This window comes from Sceloporus occidentalis, unplaced genomic scaffold, assembly GCF_023333645.1.
Source record: "Sceloporus occidentalis isolate IW3139 unplaced genomic scaffold, rSceOcc1.0.p SCAF_6, whole genome shotgun sequence".
NCBI lineage: Eukaryota > Metazoa > Chordata > Lepidosauria > Squamata > Phrynosomatidae > Sceloporus > Sceloporus occidentalis.
This window is the reverse complement of record NW_028316986.1, coordinates 36770965-36793209: the sequence shown is the minus strand read 5'-3', so window position 1 is coordinate 36793209 and position 22245 is coordinate 36770965. Positions and strand designations below refer to the sequence as shown.

At 43.2% G+C, this 22245-nt stretch overlaps 1 protein-coding gene across 1 annotated transcript in view; it reads left to right on the top strand.

The window, feature by feature from the left end:
- Positions 1-705: 705 nt before the first annotated feature.
- USH2A (usherin) overlaps positions 706-22245 on the top strand; it is a 665032-nt gene continuing 643492 nt past the window's right edge. Inside the window, exons 1-2 of the mRNA XM_089528326.1 lie at positions 706-1190; positions 17272-17437. Coding sequence (XP_089384452.1) covers positions 706-1190; positions 17272-17437 — 651 coding nt within the window. The remainder of the gene's footprint in view (positions 1191-17271; positions 17438-22245) is intronic.

The following is a 22245-nucleotide window of genomic DNA, read 5'->3' as shown; positions in this document are numbered from 1 at the left end:
CCTAACAGATTTACGTCAGACTAGCCAAACATACATGCTTTTGTACAAAGCACATATTTCTTTTATTAGGAATGGGAGAGAATTTCATTCAGATTGGTTTTTTATATGAATTTTTCAAAATTAACATTTTTTTCATATTCAGATTGGAAAGGATTTGACAGGGGGGAAATGAGTGGAAAAGAAATCTAAACTGGCATATTTATTCATCTAGGCCCAAGACTTTGCATGCTTAATTCTTCAAAGTCTGGTTTAAATGTCTGCATTAGAGTTGTAACCTCTTCTTTTAAAGTCTCCTCAACTTTAATACATACAGGTAGTCAAGTACAATGTAGTCATTTCCATACTAGGAATAACAGTACGTATAGAATTTGGCCCATGCAGTGGCTGAAAATTTTGTTTCATTTCATTTCAGAAGAACGTACCAAAATTTGTAAATAGCATATATGAAAAACTGAATGTGGAAGAAAATGAATCTGATAGATTTTCCCATCCATATGACTTACACGTTGTTTTGTGTTTGATTTCAGGTGTTACTACTCTCCAAGCATGTGCCATTGGTCATGAGAAGTTTTGCACCACCAGGATTTCAAATTAAGATGAAATGTTGCCTGATCTCTAAAGCAGGCTACTCAAAGGCATTACCACTGATGCTGTTGTCATTATTTATTTAGGAATGCCTTATCAAGAGGAGACCTTCCTGTAAACATGATTTGCCTGGCTCTCCCCTTGCACTGTGGTCTCCTGTTTCATGCCATTGAAACATTTATCATGGCTTATTATCCATCCTTACCCTTGGCCAGCACACAGGGACATTTCCCTAGACTTGAAAACGTGGGTGCTTTCAAAAACATTTCCATTGTGCCAACCCAAGCTACCTGTGGACAGTCAGAGCGAAAGGCATTTTGTCAAAGTTCGATAGCTGTTGAAAATATTCATTCATGTACCCAACAGTTTTGCACTCAGGAGTGTCCATACAGATCATCACCTGCTTCCTATATTGTCATGCTTTCAGAAGGCCTGGGCATCTGCATCACAAGAGACAAAAATGATTTGCACCCTGGACCATCTAATAATTTATCAAGTTTTATTTTTCATAATCTGCAGAGTTGCTTTTCTACCCCACATGCCCGAAAGCTTGCAACTTCATTTACTTTAACTGTGTGGCTGAAACCGGAGAAAGAAGGTGTAATGTAAGTAGCTGGCAGGTGTTTACTTAATCTGTAAAATCAGCCGTAGTAGTAGACAAAATTACCGTTCGATAGTACTCTGATCCAAAGCACAATTTATAGCAATTTCAAAATATAATTTGGTACAGTATTCCTACATGGTACTATTTTGGACTGACAGGTTTGATTGCTTCTCTGTAGCAAAAAAACCAAAGTTTGGAAATGCAAACTAGAATTCTGTATGATGTGTAAGTGTGGTAGTTATGGTGAATTCTGGACCAATTCCTCTCCATTTCCCACTTACTGGGATGCAGCAGCTGTGATAGATGGGGGTCTGTTCGTCTGTCAACCATGAAGCAGCAGTCAGTTGCTTCCATGAGTAATTTTGGCGGGTTATAGACCTCCCATTTGGGGCAGGCTGCACCCGCCCCTTTCCCCGGTGTACCGGGACCTCAGCTGCCAGAACGGCAGCCACTGAGGCCCCGATCCGCCGCTTTTCAGGCTGCGGGGAAGCAGCAAAACGTCGCTTCCCTGCAGCCTGAAAAGGGGTGTCCTTGGGGCTTCAAGCCCCAAGGACACCCCGTGGTGGTGGGGAGAAGGAGAAAGGGGCCGCTTGGCCCCTTTCTCCCTTGCTTCGCTGGGCGCAGCTGTCTGAAGGCTGCGCAGAGCGAGGCAAAGTGGCGCCGCAAACCAGGAAGGAGCTCCGAAACGTATAGAGGTAGCGCAGTCGTGACGTCGTCATGGCGGCCCCCATGTGGAAGGGGGGCCGCCATTTTGTACGGACTCAGTCCGTACTAGGGTTAGGGGTGTGTGGAAGCACCACACCTTCCTAACCCTAGTACGGACTGAGTCCGTACTTTCATGGCGGTGTGTAACCCGCCTTTATTCCACAGGAAGAAGCAGGACCATTTCACAATTCCCATTCACCTTAGAAATTACTGGGGGGGGGGGGATGTCAGCCAGTTGCTTACCAGTCCACAAGGGAACAGAACCCCATCAGTCACAGTGTCTACTAAATAGGAATTGGGGGATTTTTACAATCCCTACATAATCCCTACACTAGGGGCTACCTAGGGATTATATAACAGTTCTGAGTTTGCAACTCTAAGTTACACATTCATAATTGACATGGAGGATTCTGGCCATTACTTTTAGGACAGTTTCTTGGTGATTCTGGGAACTGTAACCTAAAAATTAGCCTTGAATCTTCTTCACGTGGAAAGCTACCATGACAGAAGCTGTATTATTCTTGCCCCTACTCTCTTTTCTTGTTCTATGTGTAGGGAGTTTGTTTTTCCCATTTGAATTCTGAATCTGAGTTTATATGCCTTCAATTCACCTGTTGCATCTGGTGACACATGAATGGTAAGAGCTAAATCATATATTTAAGCAAGTAACAAAGAGTTCACTATTATATTTTTCACAGGGTTGCTGGTTTTCCAAACAGCAATACAGGGCAGTGCTCTCTGTTTCCCAGGTCAATGTAAGGTCAATCTCATGTCTCCTGGAAAACTAAGGCCCTGGACAGACAGGCAGCAAAATGCCACTTCTCTTTGCTGTGCATCATTGCCGCAGCAACCAAACCACATGGCAATGATGTGCAGGCAGTAAGAAGCCGCCTAGAATGGCTTCTTTTTGAGATGTCATAAGGACAGCAACATAGCCCTATGATGCCCCTTTCTGTCAGTGACATCTGTACACTGCATGTCGCATATCTAATCATAATGGTGCCCGTATGTACTAGGGTTCGGGAGCGTGCGGTTGCTGCATGCTCCCGAACCCTAAAATTGGTGCCACCACGCTGCTTCCCACCCATATGTACTAGGCCTAAGATTGCCAGAGTGAAAACTATAGAAAGCTCCTGTACCTTTAATGACCGTGCTGAAGAGGGAATTTTAGCAGGTTTTGCTTGTTATTTGGTTGCATGACCAAATGCTACAAGGCTGATCTGTTGTGGGTGCAGTTGATGTCTGCTGTTCCCACTTACATAACATAGAAAAACATGGGATTTGGAGTGTGCTGCCTGGCTGGTAAGAAAAAAGAAGGAAGAGTGGCACTATGCTAGCCATAATTACAGTCATTGGATCTGTGGCATTTGGTATTCAAGGCCGGATAGCTGCATACCAAGTACTCAGAGGCTGGCTTGTTGGGAGTACAGCTGCTCTGATGTTCTGAACACATCAAGACATATAGGATTTGTGGCATCATGTACAGCCTTATATGGAACCAGACTTCAAGTGTCCAAATACAACATATATAAAATAAAACATCTGAGAACCCTAATTTTCAAATATGTATTTTATTTTCAAATCCACAGACTGTTACTTTCTAGGTGTAGCAAGGGAATGCAAGTTTTCTGCTGCTTGTCAGTTGCAATCACATGGTAAAAGTTTTTTTCATGAAATGATAGGTATATAAGGAATAGATTCTAGGGGAACCCCTTGTTTGGTACCTCACATGTCATACATTTCATCATGAGCAATATTGCTGCTGTGCAACATTTATTCTGCTTGAAATTTGCATTTGCTTTTTTGCACAGAAACAGCATTGTCTGCACATATAATATTTATTTTAGTATTACACAGAATATATAATATACAATAAATAGATAGATAGGGTTGTTGTGAAATGCAATCCAACAAAATCTCGAGGTTCACATAATTTCCACCCCTGCACTAGACAAAGGAGCCAGTATTAAGCCAGTATTTTACATACAAACCGAATCTTCTTCATTGAGAACATTGTTAATGTATTTTGCTTCCCTCCCTTGCTGGCCATGTTGTGCACATGAAAATCTACCATAAAAGATGTCTCTAAAAACTGAGTCCCCTCTGAGTAGAAGCCAAGGAAATAAATTTTGCAGATTGTTCTGGGGTGCACAGATTAGAGATAGAATGTCTGAGGAAGCATAGGGATAACAAGACATACGTTCAGAGAGAGGGCCTGTCTATTCAGTGCAAAATTATCTTTTCTCTCATTTTCCCTGAATTGTGAGCATGGACTGCATCTGTACTATAATCAGCATGATACCAGATTAAGATTTTGGAACAAATCTCTTCTCATCAATAAATGTAGGAGAGTTTTCAATGATGGCATACAAGGTTTGGAGTTTGATACTATTAATATGATATTCCTTTTCTACTTTTCCATATAAAGTACAGAAACCCATAAAACAAATCTCTTCCACTTCACCTAGATTCTCTTTCTGTTTTGTAACTGAGCTATAGTTGCTAGACACTCATCAATTCTAAGAGTAGCTATCCTAGATTAGTGGAAAAATACAACTGAGTGTTATGAGCATTCACTCCCCACAACTATAGCCAGCTTCTCCCAGTCTTTATTTCAACAACTATTTACAACAGTAATTAATAGTAAAGACTCAAGGTATCCCATAAGATAAATCCAAAAGGCAATATTCAGCATCATTTAAACTCCTAGAAAGATGGAGGGTTGTTTCTCAAGCATACATAAGAATTCCTCTGTAGATTCTGTAAAATATGATGATCTACTATCTCAGAACCTGTTTCCAAATAGAAACAGAAACAGAAAGTGTTGTCGGTTTCATCCCTCTTCCCCGCATCCCATCGCCTCTCTCGAGGAGGGTACAATCCTACAGACTAAGAAGTCATAGGATTTTGTGGAGAAAGAACAAGTCAAGAATTAAAGAGAAAGGAATTAAGAGCCTAAGCACAGCTGAAGAAGAAAGAGAGTTTTATCAGGCTTTCTGCTAACAAAAATACAACCAGTCTCAAACAAGAAAGGAAACTGAATACTTGGTACTGGTACCAGTACCTTTGAAACCGGTACCTTGCAAATTTTTAGGGCAGCTATGTAAGATAACTAGGGTCAAATGCCATGCAGAAATATTTGAGGCCCATTGTTTCAGATAGGCCTATTTGTTCATCTTGTAAAGGGAATGCCTAGGAGTTTGTGTTTCTCCTAGATTTCCAGCAGGGCTTGGAAAAGAATCCCATGGTAACTTTGGGATTTATAGTTCAAAAGTAATTTTTTCAAGTTGTGGTCTCTGTCAGCACTGGATAACTGATTGGGCATCGCTGGAGACTTATTCCTTTTAGTTTGGAAATGGTGAGGATCAGAACAAGTATTCTTGCATCTTTAATTACTGTAAAACAGGCAGACTAGCTGTAGATATTAGCTCTATACAGACATTTCCCTATACACTTATAAGGATAAAGTGTGTAAGGGTATGTGAACATTCTTGCATTCCTGGCTTCCCTTTAAACCTTAATGCATTGAATGGGAAGTTCTAAAAAGGGCTGTTTAAGGCAGAGGAACCAACCACAGTACCTTTGCAAGTGTGTTCTGCTTAATGTGCTTAACTAAGCACTTCTCAGACCTTCCTGTTCAGTGTGCAAAGGCCAGAAAAGCAGCAGGGTGCATACTATTTGGAGTGCTGATAATTTAATTTTAAAGCCTTAAATGGCCTAAATCTCATGAACATCAAGCTTCATATTGCACGCACCCTCCTCTTTGAGATTACCCATTCAGAGAGAAGAAGGGAAAGGGGGAGACACTGAACACCCAAGAGGTTTTTTGTGTGTGTGCGTGCTAGGGCCCCAATTTCACCAATCTTTGCCCTGCTGATGTGCCAGTCTCAAGACTCTTCTCAAACCTACTTGTATGCCTACTAACCAACAGAATGTACAGGAAAGTGAAAGAGCTAGATGTTCAAAGGCATGGGATAAAAGACCGAGAATTAAATGAGATATACAAATGACATTTGTAACCTTTAGCATATTTAGCTACGAGGCCAATATGATTGCCTTATGATTGGCTTAAGCAACCATGTCACAAATGTGTGAACAGGCTTGGCTCTGCATTTGGTGTAGTATGGAATAGCTTCCCAAGATTTGATGCAGTTAAACACTTGGTACCAGTGTTACTTTCCTTGAGGCACCGAAACATTCTTCACTCTATACATTTTAAGTGGTTTGAGTTTTCTCTTAGGCATTTATTTAGGACTTATGTTTTATTAGATCGTTTTTTGGATTTAAGTGTGTGTTTTGTTGTTTTTTTAAAAAAAATTCTCTAAATGCCCTGGTATCAAATATTGAAGCAGGATAGTGTACAAATATTGACATATAAATATATAAATTTAACCAATAAAGATTTCTTTCCAACATACAGGTGATATTACGGGGCAGGTTCCCTCGGTTAAATGCACAGGCCATGGAGTTGTTAAAGGCCGAGGAGAGTTTTGCTTTTGGCAGTGGACAGAGAAAGATTGACAGTTTGACCCAAATTGTTTCAAGTGGAAGTATTTGGAGACAGGGGAGCAGGTTTTTAAAATACCATGCAGAGAAACAGCATTTTCCCACAATATCACACTGTTTATTTTATGTATAACTGTATTCCTTTTTTTTTTTTTTTAAAAAAAGATTTTATATTATAGCATCATCCCTGATCCCCCCAGTATTACACAAAATTACATTTCATTTATGTTATGTAGCCATAACATCAAAATAAAAGATGTCAAAAGTGTAAAGTCGAAGGCTTTCATGGCCAGCATCCATAGTTTTTTGTGGGTTTTTCAGGCTATGTGGCCAAGTTTAGCAGAACATGGCCACATAGCCCGAAAAACCCACAAAAAACGATGTCAAAAGTAATTCTTTACAGAGGCCCTAGACCGGCCTGAAAGGCTGGCCTGGGGAGAGAGTCGGGGCCCAGGAGTCTGACAACACAAAACCCACCTGTGCTCCCCAGGGTGCCCTGATGCCATGCACCACTCCAGACAGTGCGTGGCATCCCGGTGTGCCTCCAGGGCTGCGTCCAGATGATGTAGCGCCAAAGGGACACCATACAGCTGTGCTCCCATGGCTATGGCACCCTTTTGAGGGCGCAAAAAGGAACCACTTTTTGTGGCTCCTTTTTGCGCCCTTGGAAGGCCAGATTGGGGCCATGGCATGAGGTTGCTGCGGCCCTGATCCGGTATGAAAAGGAGAAGTTGCAGGCCGACACTTAGGGGTGGTTTGTAGAGCCCAAGAGTTAGCCAAAAAAAAAAAAAAAAAAAAAACCCTCTTAAAAGACTTTGTAAGACCAGCATTACCTCCTCTAATCCACCATATATTCAACAGAACAATTCCAAATCACAGTTAAATTGTATTTTATTTCCTTTCTTTTCACTATTTGAAGTTTGTTAATTATTTCATACCTTAGTTTCCATACCTTATTATACCAGGTTGTCACACATACTCCCTTTAAATCTTTCCAAAACTGAATGATGACCAATCTGGCCACTACTAATAAACAGCAGAACACTATTGAGAATAATAAGGCAAGTTGCTAAACCTTCATCTTTGCACTAGTTTTTATTAGTAACTTGGAATTTTTAGCATTCCCAGTAATTTCTCATTAGCTGTTTTAACATATCTTAAGTAGTTAGCTTCAAAGGCCAATTGAGGTTAGTTATTTTGGCTCTGAGCTTGGAATGCCTTGGGAATCTAGGGCCAAAATAACCTGAAAACCTCCAGTAAACTTTTCTATTGCTGCATGAAGGTCCCATAAAGCTGGTGCTATTGAATTAAGCAATCAAAAGCTCAATATCCTCCCTTATTTCTATTATTAGTCCAAAATTTGGATGTGCCTTGTAGAAATCTTTGTCAGCACAACTGCTGGGGTCCAACAACCACTGTCAGCGACTCCGAGTCCTGGGGTTAAATCAGACCCTTGGAGCAGAGCTGGCAAATTTCCAGAAGCCGAAGCGTGGCTCCAAAGCCCAAGTTGGGATGACAGCAACTGGATGTCTTCCAGGAACTGCAGCAATGCAGGAACCTCCAGGGACACAGAGCAAACCGATGGTATAGCTTCTTCTGATAAACCACCAGAGAAACAAAGTCTCCCAAAGTGCTCTTTATTCACAGTGCTATTATACAAAACTAGATCTCTAAAATTCCAAACCATACCAATCCAATTCCTACTTCAAAACCCACAAGCTATCCCTTGCAACCTCTGGGTTTATATAGTCTCCAGACCATGTGGTCTCCCAAACCCAGTGAGTTCAGGTGTGTAACCATGTCATGTGTCTCCTGTGCAATCCAGACACATGTTTCATCATCCATGGCTACGTGCACTTGGACACTGCAGTGTCCTTGAGCCAATGAGCTTCAGCTGTGCTGATCAGCCTTGCCACTCTGCTGAATGCTCATGGCCAAACACACACACATCAAGCATTTCCCTGTGTGCTGTGTTTTAACCCTTCAAATCCATGACAATCTTCACCACTATTCCATTGACTTTTCCATATTTTGATGTGTTACAACTGGATTTGGCTGCCATTGTTACCACTTGATATACTGTACATCTTGACCTCTCCTCTCTATCTAGCTATCATCCGATTTTTCTTCTTCCTTTTCTTTCTAAGGTTTTGGAACAGGTTGTTTATTCTCGCTGTCTTGAGTTTCTTGAAGCCAACTCCAACCTCGATCCCTTTCAGTCTGGTTTCCACCGAAGGCATTCTACTGAGTCAGCTCTCACTAAGATTTCGAATGACCTTTTACAGGCCAAGGCTAATGGCCTTTACTCTGTTCTCATCCTTCTTGATCTGTCTGCAGCCTTTCACACCATTGATCACTGTCTTCTAGTTGATGTACTTTCTGACCTTGGGTTCTCAGACTCTGTTCTTGACTGGTTTAGATCTTACTTGTCTGGCAGATCTTTTGCAGTGGTTGCTGGCGGTCAGACTTCTTCTCCTGTTCCCTTATCTGTTGGAGTTCCCCAGGGCTCTGTTCTGGGTCCCCTTCTGTTTTCTCTCTACACACTGTCCTTAGGAAAACTCATTAGCTCTTCTGGCTTTTCCTACCATCTGTATGCCGATGACACCCAGCTGTATCTTTCCGCCCCTAACCTTTCTCCAAGGCTTGAACAGCAAGTTTCATCTTGCCTCACAGCTGTCTCGCAGTGGATGCGCCATCGGCGTTTGAAGCTAAACATGTCCAAGACAGAGCTTCTTGTCTTTCCTCCTAAGCCCACCCTTCAACTCTCCTTTTCTGTCTCTGTGGACAACATTTCTATTCAACCAGTCCAGCAAGCCCACAGTCTTGGTTTTATCTTTGACTCTTCTCTGTCGTGTAACCCTCAGATCCAGACCACAGCCAAGGCTTGTAGATTCTTTTTGTACAATATTGCCAAAATCCGACCATATCTCTCCACCTCTACTGCCAAGATCCTGGTCCATGCCCTAGTGATCTCACGACTTGATTACTGTAACGTCCTCCTGGCTGGGCTTCCTCTTTCTCACCTCCGTCCTTTAATCTCTGTTCAACATTCAGCTGCACGCATTATCACTTCCACCCACCGTGCTGACCACATCTCTCCTGTGTTGGCATCCCTTCACTGGCTCCCCCTCCCTTTCCACATTCAGTATAAGCTCCTGCTGTCGACATTTAAAGCCCTCCATGGACTGGCCCCTCCTTACTTATCAGACCTTCTTTCTCCTCACCTTCCCACTCGGGCCCTCCGTTCTGGTAGTCAAGGTCTGCTGACTCAGCCCAGGATTTCCTCTGCCCCATCCCGGATTCGCCCCTTTTCACTTGCTGCCCCTCACTCCTGGAACCTTCTTCCCCCACAAGCAAGAGCCATCACTTCTTTAACCAGCTTCAAAACAGAGTTGAAAACCATCCTGTTCAGAGAAGCCTTCCCAGGCATTGCATAATTGTCACTTACCATTGCATAATTGTCGCTTACTATTTGATGTTCTGTTGGAGCCTGTTTATCAAGCCATATCCTGTATTGCTATGTACTGTATATGCATTATCCTACTTGAGAGTATGTATTTTCCCTGCAAAATGATTAACCATCCATTATGAAGCCAAGCCCTCCCTCCAGTCCATCTGCCTTGGTCCAGGCCTTGGAGGTAGAGAGGAACTGCTGGACCTCTTACCCTTTCCCTCCACCACTCCCTTCTCCTTCTGTGTCATGTCTTTTTAGATTGTGAGCCCGAGGGCAGGGATCCATCTAACTAAAAAGATTGCATGTACAGCGCTGTGTAAATTTACAGCGCTTCATAAATAAAGGTTATTAATAATAATAATAATAATAATAATAATAATAATAATAATAATGTACATAAGATACTCAACATGGAAGGCACAATATGTTAAGTAAGTAATAACAGACAAATGTTAAGTAAATGGCAACACACTGGCACTTGTTGGTTGCATCAGTAATCAGTATTCCCTGATTTTCTGAGACACATATAAATAAGTTCTGATAAAACCCACTTGCTTCGACAAGACACATTAAGTCATTGACTAGAACCTGCCAGTTTCGAGTGGTGAGAAAAAAGCATTGTTGAAACAAACCCACACCAAATCCTTTTGGATTTACAAAAAGGCATGTGGGGTTCCATCATAGTGTGGTTTGAGCATTGGACTACAACTCTGTTCAGCCATGGAAACTCACTGAGTGTTATTGGGCAAGTCACACTCTCTCAGCCTCAGAGGTAGGCAAAAGCAAACTCCCTCTGAATAAATATTGCCCAGACACCCCTGTAAACCCTTGAGATTTTGGGGAATTAAAATTAGCTCAATGGTAGCAATGTCTAATGGCTGGGTTACGTAGCCTTGGGACCAAATACCAAGTCCAGAGACACAAAGAATTCCAGAGGCAGGGTCCTAACAAATAATGAGTTTTATTTCAAAAAGAGGAAATCAACAATCATACAAAAACACACAACTACACATACTCACAAGGACTAAGAAATTCAAAGGTGTTACGTTGGAACAGAGTAGGCCAGACTAACCGAGATACTGCACCTGCATATAGTTGCTCCTCTTGTTACACGTCCATAGAGGAAAAGAGAACTCAGTCACTCCTAGGCAAATGAGGGTTGGCGAGAGAACAAGGAACTAACCAAGTAATCTGGCAGCATGCATGCCTATTATTGGACTAAGCCAAAGAAACAAAGGAAGTGCACCAATATTAATAGTGAATTTCAACCCTGGGACAAAATTCAATGTATTGAAAAAGGCCAAATGGTGGTGCCTTTTTGATTTGGGTTTGGATCTCTTTGAAGTCAGTATTCTAAGGGGGTAACATTGTGGTGTGAATGTGAGTGCTAGGCATGCATTTCCAAGGCAAAAGAGATTAGCATGCAGGACTACCTGAGTTGTTGATTCTTTGGTGTCACCCCTTTGTTGGCATTTCTCACCTCCTCCAGAGTATCCAGAAAAACAGAGCTCAAGCAACTCCTAGTACTAGCTTACATGTGATGGAGGAATCCTAGTACAGTGGTACCTCGGGATACGAATTACCCAGGTTACGAAATTTTCAGGATACGAAAAAAATTAATTTAAAAAAACTGTTTCGGGTTAAGAAAGTTTTTTCGGGTTACGAAAAAACTTTTGGTGCTTTTCGGCGCGATTTCGCACCAAAAAGCGGCTTTTCCCCATTAGCGCCTATGGGGATTCGGCTTGCGAAAGCCTTTCGGGTTACGAAATTGACAGCGGAACGAATTAATTTCGTAACCCGAGGCACCACTGTAATGGCATCCACAGCAGGGTCCTAGAAGAGCTATTTAGGGGCTGTACAAACTGTCTCTTTTAGTGTCAGATCGGGGCCATGGCAACTGCATGCCAAAGCCCCAATCTCACCTTTCTGCAGCACAAAAAGGAGCCACAAAAAGCTTCTCCTTTCTGCGCAATGGAAAGGGTGCCGTAGCCACTGGCACCACTGGCACCACAGCTTTTTGGCACTTCTTTGGTGCTGTGTCATCTAGACGCAACACCAGAGGAGTGCTGTGACACCATCCGCTGTGTGGTGTGGTGCACAGCATCACATTGGCCTGGGTACAGAGCCAGGGTGTGCTTCATGTAGATGCCATGCCCTGACTCTGTCCCCAATCCAGCCTTAAAGGCCAGTCTGTACAGCCTCTTAGCCGTATTTTATTGCAACTCTGATATCAAAAGAGGAGGGGTCTATCCAATGCTGTGATAGAGTTGCTTCAGGATTGCCATAAGTCAGAAATGACTTATGACATAGTAAGAATATAATAAAAGAATGCACTCTTTCACTGATGATCATTTGACTGTAGAATTTTAAAATCCCAGAATATACTAGTGCTTAATGTTTTCATGTGGCTTGGAAGGCTTTCTCTCAGAGTTACCCTTCCATTATCCCACTAAATTTTGCTAGCATGACAACTTTAACAGTTTCCAAATGTTTCCAAATCCAAGAAAGAACTAGGAGGAGTAACTTCCAGAAGAGATGCTATGCCTTATTCTAAGAAATAAAATATTCTTTCTAATGGAAACAGGTGTGATTATGACATTTAAGATACAGCATGCCTTCATCTAGTGATAAATAAGTTGTAAAGCACACAGTTTGGGGAAAACAACTTTCAGGATTTTAAAGTGCTACACATCAAGGTCACTTGTCTTGTTAAAGTCATGACACCTGTGAGGGTCCACATGTGAGGGTATTTGTTTTTAGATAAGCAAAATTAATAAACCCTGGATTATCCAATTATTGTTTATCCAGGAACTGGGTAAATCCAGTTCCTAAATATTTTCCTACTTGGCCGTGTCTTCTGATAAATATTTGTTAACGAAAAACTAACATGTTTACATGCAAACAGAATTGGCAGTGTGTTAAGAAATGCATTTTTAGTAAAGTTGCAGGCTGCATGTTTTCCTTGAAAATTCTGTTGACAAACGCTGATGAGATCAAAATTATTACTGAAAGAGAGTAATGGTCTAACACCATTTATCTTATCTGATTAAAATCAAGTTAGTGACAAACCTGTCATGGTTATTGTCATGACCATGTCTCACTGAAAAGGATGGAAAAAGTCTTTGCTACATTTAGCTGTAAAGCACCTTTTGCTAAATTGTGTCCCTCACCTATGAATTAAGGGAACCTATTAGGAATAAACATTATTAATAATTTTATAGTTGTGCTTTCAAGTGCTGCATTTATAACAAACATGACCAGATTATCAGAACTGTATATATCATATATGGGCAACCAGTATCATGTATGTGGCTTTTGGTTACTTGCATGGCTCATGATCCTGATCCACTATTTTCCACTGCTCAGCTGATTAGTCATCAACTGGAATCAGAAACAAATTGTTGCTTCCCTCTTGCTTCTCACAGCAGGAAACAACACACTGTAACAGGAAATAGGGGCTGGGATGACATTACCACCACTCCTATTAATCCCGAGGCAGACATTCCCTATTAAGAGTGGGGAAAGTTTGACACTACTTTAACTTTCATGGCTCCATCTTTTGAAATCCTGGGATTTGTAGTTTGTTGTGGCACCAGAGCTCTCTGACAAAGAAGGCCAAATATCTCACAAAACTACAAAACCCAGAATTCAATAGCATACACCCATGGCTGTTAAAGTCATGTTAAACTTGCCCTCTTGACCCTTGCCCATCATGGCTGGCCGTCCGGGGGGGGGGGGGATGCATTGATGAGATTCCTCACGGATATCATCGGTGCATCCTTCAGGGAAGGACATGTTCCATCTTGTTTAAAGGAAGCGGCGGTTAGGCCGCTCCTGAAAAAACCTTCCCTGGACCCCCTGGATATGAAGAATTATAGGCCGGTGTCATTGCTGCCATTTTTGAGCAAGGTGATCGAGAGGGCGGTTGCCCTTCAGCTCCAAGCTGTCTTGGATGAAGCCGATTATCTAGACCCATTTCAAACTGGTTTTAGGACAGGCTTTGGGGTTGAGACTGCCATGGTTGCCTTGACCGACGATCTGCGTCTGAGCATTGACAGGGGGAGTGTGACCCTATTGGTGCTCTTAGACCTCTCAGCGGCTTTTGATACTATAGATCACGGCATCCTCTTGGACCGCCTGAAGGGGTTAGGTATCGGGGGCACTGCTTTGCAGTGATTCCGGTCCTTCCTCTCGGGCAGGTCTCAGAGGGTGCTACTCGGGGACTGTAGCTCCAGTAAGAGGTACCTCACTTGTGGGGTTCCTCAGGGGGCTATTTTGTCCCCGATGTTATTTAACATCTATATGAAGCCGCTGGGTGAAATAATACGGAGTTATGGTGCTGGGTGTTATCAGTACGCTGATGACACCCAAATCTATTTCTCCGTATCTCGTTCGTCGGCCTCGAATTCCGATGGCATCTCTTCTCTCAATGAATGTCTTCAGGCGGTAATGGGCTGGATGAGGAAAAACAGATTGAAACTGAATCCAGACAAGACGGAGGTGCTCACGTTAGCGGCCCCGAAACCAAGAATTGGGTTGCAACCTCCAGTCCTGGATGGGGTCACACTCTCCTCCAGCGACTGTGTTCGCAGTCTGGGGGTGCTCCTTGACTCGTCGCTCCTGATGACAAATCAGGTAAATGCGACGGTCAGGAGTGCCTGTTATCAACTTCGGCTGATACGCCAGCTGCGCCCTTTTCTGGAAGTAAGGGATCTCGAGACGGTTGTGCACGCGCTGGTAACCTCACGCCTTGACTTCTGTAATGCACTCTACATGGGGCTACCCCTGTGCTTGACTCGGAAATTACAGCTGGTTCAAAACATGGCAGCCAGGCTTGTGTCAGGTACATCTAGGAGGGACCACATTACTCCGGTTTTGAGGTCCCTCCACTGGCTATCTATCAGCTTCCGGGCCCAGTACAAGGTGTTGGTTATCACCTTTAAAGCCCTAAATGGCTTGGGTCCAAGCTATCTTAGGGACCGCCTCCTCCCGTACAATCCTCCCCGTGCTCTCCGGTCCTCTGGGAGGAACTTACTGCAGCCTCTAAAATCTAGGCTTGCAGCGACCTCCCAGAGGGCGTTCTCTGCTCTTGCCCTCAAACTCTGGAACGACCTGCCAGATGAGATCCGTCAGATAACATCATTAGACAGCTTTAAAAAAGCGGTCAAGATGGATCTCTTCCGGCAGGCCTTTCCAGATTAACCATCCCGGCCCAGGTTCCCTGATTCCCTCATTCCTCCCGTGGCCCCATCTTAGTGATGGTTGAGGATCAACAGAGGGATATCAGGGTTTTTAGTTTTAATTGCTGTTTTTATGCTTGATATTGTGTTTTTAATATGTTATACTATTTAATACTGTCTTAAGGGGGGGAGGGATAAAGGGTTTTTAATTGTCATATTTTATATTTTACTGTTGTTAACCGCCCGGATTGGTTTGCCAGAGGGCGGTATACAAATTATTATTATTATTATTATTATTAAACTGCATTAATTCATATGTAGCTCTAGTACTTCTCCCCACTCCCAAGTCTTTCTACACACCTACCACCAAGCAATCCTGATACAGACAATATGCTCTGTCTCTAACAACAGTGTGGATATAGTGGCCTAAATCCAATCTGACATTCTCAGTACCTTGAGATTTTGGGGTCCTTTCTGGTGCTAAAAAGTGCACCAGAGGATGCCCTAGCCTTTGAGGTGCCTACTGTTCTCTTCTGGAACTGAGTGCAGTTCCAGGCCTTCCCAAGAATTCATCTGATGCTGAACACAAACACATGTTATTGCTATAGCATAGGTTTACTAGTTTTAGATATAACAAAGCATTCCAGCCCCTTTGTTCAACATCCCCTCACAGCTGATGGTAGAAACGGGCCCCTAAACAACAACTTCTACCCAGACAATCCCCAGCCAGTGATCAAGTTCCCCATCACTGGCCTTACAAAGACCCTAGATTGGGGTGCACCCCCTCCAAGCTGAGGCCAATGGACTCCCAAGGGTTATAAAGGAAATCAAAGTGTGCAAGCATGACCCATCTTCCCCTAAACAGCCAAGAGAACTGTATATAACAGAGGCATATCCTTTTCCCTCATCCATTCCTAGCCTTGAAATCTTTTTCTAGCCTTAGACTGCCAAGCTAATGCAAAAAAGTTATCAAACAAGGTGACTAATATAAATTAATACTGAACAGCTGTTAATTTTTATCTATGATGCTAACATAATGACAGAGGCATATCCCACTATACATACCACCACCACCCCGGACACTTATGTTGCATTTCACTATTACACAAGTTGAGCTCAAGCATTGGAAATTATCAGTGATCTGAAATTCTTCCTTAATTCCATCTCTTAATCTTAGTGGGCAAGGGATGGAGCTTTAAAGTTTAAATCCCTTCAACCCTGTGCCCTAATATGTGTATAAACATGTGTACATCCATACCTGGCATTATATGCCTGGCACATTTTAAAATGTTCTTCATCACTGGTGCTCATGTTTACTGACAATGTTCATAAATTTTAGAGCATCTGAGGTTATAATTTCATGTATGCTGACCTGATATGAATTCGTATGAATTTAGTGACAAAGCCAGAGCTAGGCAGGGGAAGAGCAAGGTCAAGCAGCTGATGGTGTGGGATAGGCAGTTGTTGAAAAACAAACTGATGTGTATACCATATGACCTACTCTATCCCCCCCTCCCCATTCCACCCCATTGGTTCTTAGGCATGATAGAAAATACTATTCCACAATCACTGCCAAAGTAAAATTCAACCTAGTAATGGAACGGGAGGAGGCAAGATAGATTTTGGATTTCTTTGGATGATCCACAAAGCATACAAACCTTCTTTTTGGAGCATAGAAACTAGTTACTCTTGCATTTATATAACATAACATATACAGTACAAATGCATAGCCTATTGATGCAACATCTGCTGAGTTTTGGTTCCAGGCCCTCCCATGGTTGCCAAAATCTGTGGATGCTCAAATCCCATTATGTACACTGGTGTAGTCAAGCGGTCTCCCTTAGATAAAATGGCAAAATCAAGTTTACACACACACACACACACACACACACACACACACTTGATTTTGCCATTTTATATAAGGGAGACTGCTTGACTACACTACTGTAGTCAAGCGGTGAATTCATGGATAAAAAAATCTGTTGAGGAGTGACTATATAAACCAAACCTCCCTTTTGCAGTAATGGTAGCTTGTCCAGTAATATGTAAACCTCAGAAGTTTCAAATGGCCCTTATTTCATTACCCCCAATAAGATTCCAGCCTAATTTTATAAATAATTTTCCATAAAGTAGTCAGATCATATTTTTCCTCTCTGTTCTCCCTTTTGCTGTTTAATACAACCCAGCTACTTTTCTAGGAACTGACCTTTGGTTTTTCTTCTTTATTGTTTACAAAGGTGTGTGGTGGATAAAGCTGTTGATGGGCAGACTGTGTTCAAGCTTACAATCTCTGAGAAAGAGACCATGTTTTATTACCGCACTGTAAATGGGCTGCAGCCACCGATAAAGGTAATGACACTGGGGAGAATTCTTGTGAAGAAATGGAATCATCTTAGTGTGCAGGTGAGTGAAATAAAACATCAGCACCATTTAGCATAGCTAAAGCATTGTGTGAATCTAGCATATCTCAGTGAATATCAACATGATAAAAAGTACAAATTAAATATAATGGTACATGGAGGAAAGACAATAATAGGTCTAATTATTCTAGGCTTAAATCTTGAGTGTAGAAACAAGTTTTATCAACAACCTGATATTCAAAATAAAATAATTTCACTACTTTATAGAAGAGCCACCACTAAAGAGTAAAGTAAGCAAACATGCATAGCAACAAAGAGCAGGCATTGAGATATTTGGTTATTTAGACTTGGTTAAGTGTCTCACTTGCCTTATCACAAAGCTTTTAGGTTGACAATGAATAAAAATAGTGGCATACTTGCACTAATTCCCTGTGAAATGTGGAATAACTGCTGTCACAGATCACTTTTCGGGCCATATTCATCCCTGGTTCAGGATGTTGCATTGTTTATTTATTTATTTGTACAAATACACTCAAACACATTTGTTTGTATCCCTCTTTTCTTCCATGAATGGAACTCAAAACAGCATCTGACCATGGTGTCAATGCTAAATATGCAACCCTAGAAACTATATCTAGAAACAACTGGATATCCTTTTGAATTCTACCTCATGCTTAGATTTTTCTAATTTTACTGAATTAATATTCATAATAATAATAATAATAATAATATGTTTTATTTATAGACCGCTATTCCGCGATGATCATAGCGGTGTACAGTAAAATCGTTAATACAATAAAAATACAGTTAAAGGAGGGAGAAGTCTCATCCTTCAGGCAGTCCAAGATGTTGCTGGTCTGCCTGCTGGCTCCCTCTGAGGCCGAGATGACAGTTGAGGAGGGAGGGGCCTCTTCCTTCAGGCAGTCCAAGATGTTGCTGGGTCTGCCTGATGGCTCCCTCTGAGGCCGAGATGGCAGTTGAGGAGGGAGGGGCCTCTTCCTTCAGGCAGTCCCTGATGTTGCTGGGTCTGCCTGATGGCTCCCTCTGAGGCCGAGATGACAGTTGAGGAGGGAGGGGCCTCTTCCTTCAGGCAGTCCAAGATGTTGCTGGTCTGCCTGATGGCTCCCTCTGAGGCCGAGATGACAGTTGAGGAGGGAGGGGCCTCTTCCTTCAGGCAGTCCCTGATGTTGCTGGTCTGCCTGATGGCTCCCTCTGAGGCCGAGATGACAGTTGAGGAGGGAGGGGCCTCTTCCTTCAGGCAGTCCCTGATGTTGCTGGTCTGCCTGATGGCTCCCTCTGAGGCCGAGATGACAGTTGAGGAGGGAGGGGCCTCTTCCTTCAGGCAGTCCAAGATGTTGCTGGTCTGCCTGATGGCTCCCTCTGAGGCCGAGATGACAGTTGAGGAGGGAGGGGCCTCTTCCTTCAGGCAGTCCCTGATGTTGCTGGTCTGCCTGATGGCTCCCTCTGAGGCCGAGATGACAGTTGAGGAGGGAGGGGCCTCTTCCTTCAGGCAGTCCAAGATGTTGCTGGTCTGCCTGATGGCTCCCTCTGAGGCCGAGATGACAGTTGAGGAGGGAGGGGCCTCTTCCTTCAGGCAGTCCAAGATGTTGCTGGGTCTGCCTGCTGGCTCCCTCTGAGGCCGAGATGACAGTTGAGGAGGGAGGGGCCTCTTCCTTCAGGCAGTCCCTGATGTTGCTGGTCTGCCTGATGGCTCCCTCTGAGGCTGAGATGACAGTTGAGGAGGGAGGGGCCTCTTCCTTCAGGCAGTCCAAGATGTTGCTGGTCTGCCTGATGGCTCCCTCTGAGGCCGAGATGACAGTTGAGGAGGGAGGGGCCTCTTCCTTCAGGCAGTCCAAGATGTTGCTGGGTCTGCCTGATGGCTCCCTCTGAGGCCGAGATGACAGTTGAGGAGGGAGGGGCCTCTTCCTTCAGGCAGTCCCTGATGTTGCTGGTCTGCCTGATGGCTCCCTCTGAGGCCGAGATGACAGTTGAGGAGGGAGGGGCCTCTTTCTTCAGGCAGTCCACGATGTTGCTGGGTCTGCCTGATGGCTCCCTCTGAGGCCGAGATGACAGTTGAAGAGGGAGGGGCCTCTTCCTTCAGGCAGTCCAAGATGTTGCTGGGTCTGCCTGATGGCTCCCTCTGAGGCTGAGATGACAGTTGAGGAGGGAGGGGCCTCTTCCTTCAGGCAGTCCCTGATGTTGCTGGGTCTGCCTGATGGCTCCCTCTGAGGCCGAGATGACAGTTGAGGAGGGAGGGGCCTCTTCCTTCAGGCAGTCCACGATGTTGCTGGTCTGCCTGATGGCTCCCTCTGAGGCCGAGATGACAGTTGAGGAGGGAGGGGCCTCTTCCTTCAGGCAGTTCAAGATGTTGCTGGGTCTGCCTGATGGCTCCCTCTGAGGCCGAGATGACAGTTGAGGAGGGAGGGGCCTCTTCCTTCAGGCAGTCCAAGATGTTTTCATTGGGCCTCCAAACCCATCAGGGTCAACACGGCTGTTTAACTTGTTCTGGCTTCCACCAAAGAACTTGGCTGGTGCCTGCCAAGTTTAACACTATAGTTGCCACCAACATTCAACAGCACCTGAAATTGCTTTCTACAGTGTAGGGACATGCCAGAATATTGCCTCATAACAACCTCTGGAGCCATAATTTCAATCATAATGAATTGAAATGTACATCAGGTGTCTTTTTTCAAAGGATAGTACACTCACTTCCATTAAAATCTCCTTTCTCACAAGCCAGTCAGTTGCCAAAAGCTCACCTAAATAAAAAGATCTTCACATGCTGGTAGAAGAACAAAAGGAATGAGGCCAGCCTATCCTCCCTTGGAATGGAATTCCACAGCCTGGACTCAGGCAATTGAAAATAGGCAGTGTAGATTACATGAAATAAACACATTTTCTTATTTGATATGTAATCCCTAAATTTTAGGGTAAATCTTTTAAAAATAATCTTTTTAAAAAATATCTAAAACATTGCATAACACTACATCCAACATCAATTGACTGGTCTTCTGTTTGTACTGCAGGATTTTCATATACAGTGCCCTCCCCCTCCCCCCCGGTGTAAAGCAAAAAATGTGTAAGCTTGAGCCCCTTATGCTCGCTGCGCAGCCGTGTGCACACCCCATGGCCATGTGCACCATTCACTATCCCCATTGGATATAATGGTGCTCGTGCTCGCCATGCAACAATGTGTGCGTGGCGGGGCACTCGCCCATTTCCCAAGCGGCTTCAGCGTATGCTGAAAGCCACCTATAAGGAATCCATGTATGGTGTGGGCTCACTGTACTCTCCTTCCTCAACAGACACCCAAATTTGCTCAGAGTGTATTTGCCCCACAACTGCCCAAGGCAGATTTGACAGAAGGCACATGCCTGTGGACAGCTACCACTGAATACAATATGCAACATGTAACATGTTGAGTTAGTAACTCCTATAGGACTGGCTCAATAATATTATGAACAACTTGGATGACATAATGGTACATAGGACTGTCATACTTTTTGGTTCTGTCTATATAGATGCCATTCAAAGACAATGCACAGAAGTTTTGTGATGTGTTAGACTATGGTTCTTTTGAACCCAAGTGACGTAACTGATGTAACTATGCTGAATGTAATATCTGGGGCAATCAATTCTTTGGCTGATACGCCAGCTGCGTCCCTGTCTGGATCGAAAGGACCTAGAAAATGTAGTACATGCACTGGTAACCTCTCGTTTGGATTTCTGTAATGCACTCTACATGGGGCTACCTTTGTATCAGGTTTGGAAGCTTCAGCTGATTCATAACGCTGCAGCCAGATTGATCACGGGAACAGCTAGATCAGATCATATAACTCCCGTATTAAAATCTCTTCACTGGCTGCCAATTCGCTTCCGGTCCCAATACAAAGTGTTGGTTATTACCTTTAAAGCCCTAAATGGCTCAGGCCCGGGTTACTTGAGGGAATGCCTCTCCCTGCATAATTCACCCCGCACTCTCAGAACTACAGGGAAATTACTACTTGAACACCCTAAGGTGAGATTGGCAATTACCCATCAAAGAGCTTATACAGCAATAGCGCCCACTCTCTGGAATGCTCTTCCGGAAGAGATCCGCTTCAGTGGGACACTGGAAGCCTTCAAAAAGGCATTAAAAACCTACCTCTTCCTACAAGCTTACCCTCCCAACTCTTTGTAGTGAAAGTACTCCCCAATTGATTAAGCTATGTGTTTATTTTCTGATTTTAATTCTATATAATTATGCTGTTTTTAGATAACTGTATTTGATTGTTATATTGTAATATTATTTTCAACTGTTTTATACTGTATCATGACATTTGGTCATAATTTTATCTGTTGTACACCACTTTGATTTCCAGAAAAGCGGTATAGAAATAAACAATTTATTATATTATTATTATTATTAATTAATAAACAAGACATGCTGAATTATTATGGATACACTGTAGGATTAAGATTGAAGTATAATTTTCCTAGTATACTTTGTCACAGCTGGCACTATTTTCTCTCCTAAATGAACAAAGCTTAAATATTAAAATGATTAAAAAAAATAAGGCTGGCACTCTATATTGCAGTTAGGAATTTGCAACCTAGATTTATGGATGTGTAACGCTCTGTATACACTAATGCCATGTAGTCACAATTGTGGTACTATTGTCACAACCATAAATGCTTTTCCAAACCTACTTTACCAAGCAACAGCTGCATCAAGAGATGTAGATCAGTTTAGCTGGTGACCATCTCCTTCCCACTGGGAAGGAAGCCGGTGACAATCAGAAACAAGACTCCTGTCACAATTCCCTGCCTCAGTCTTGCTCATTACCAAGAAAGAGGTGGAAATGTCATCCT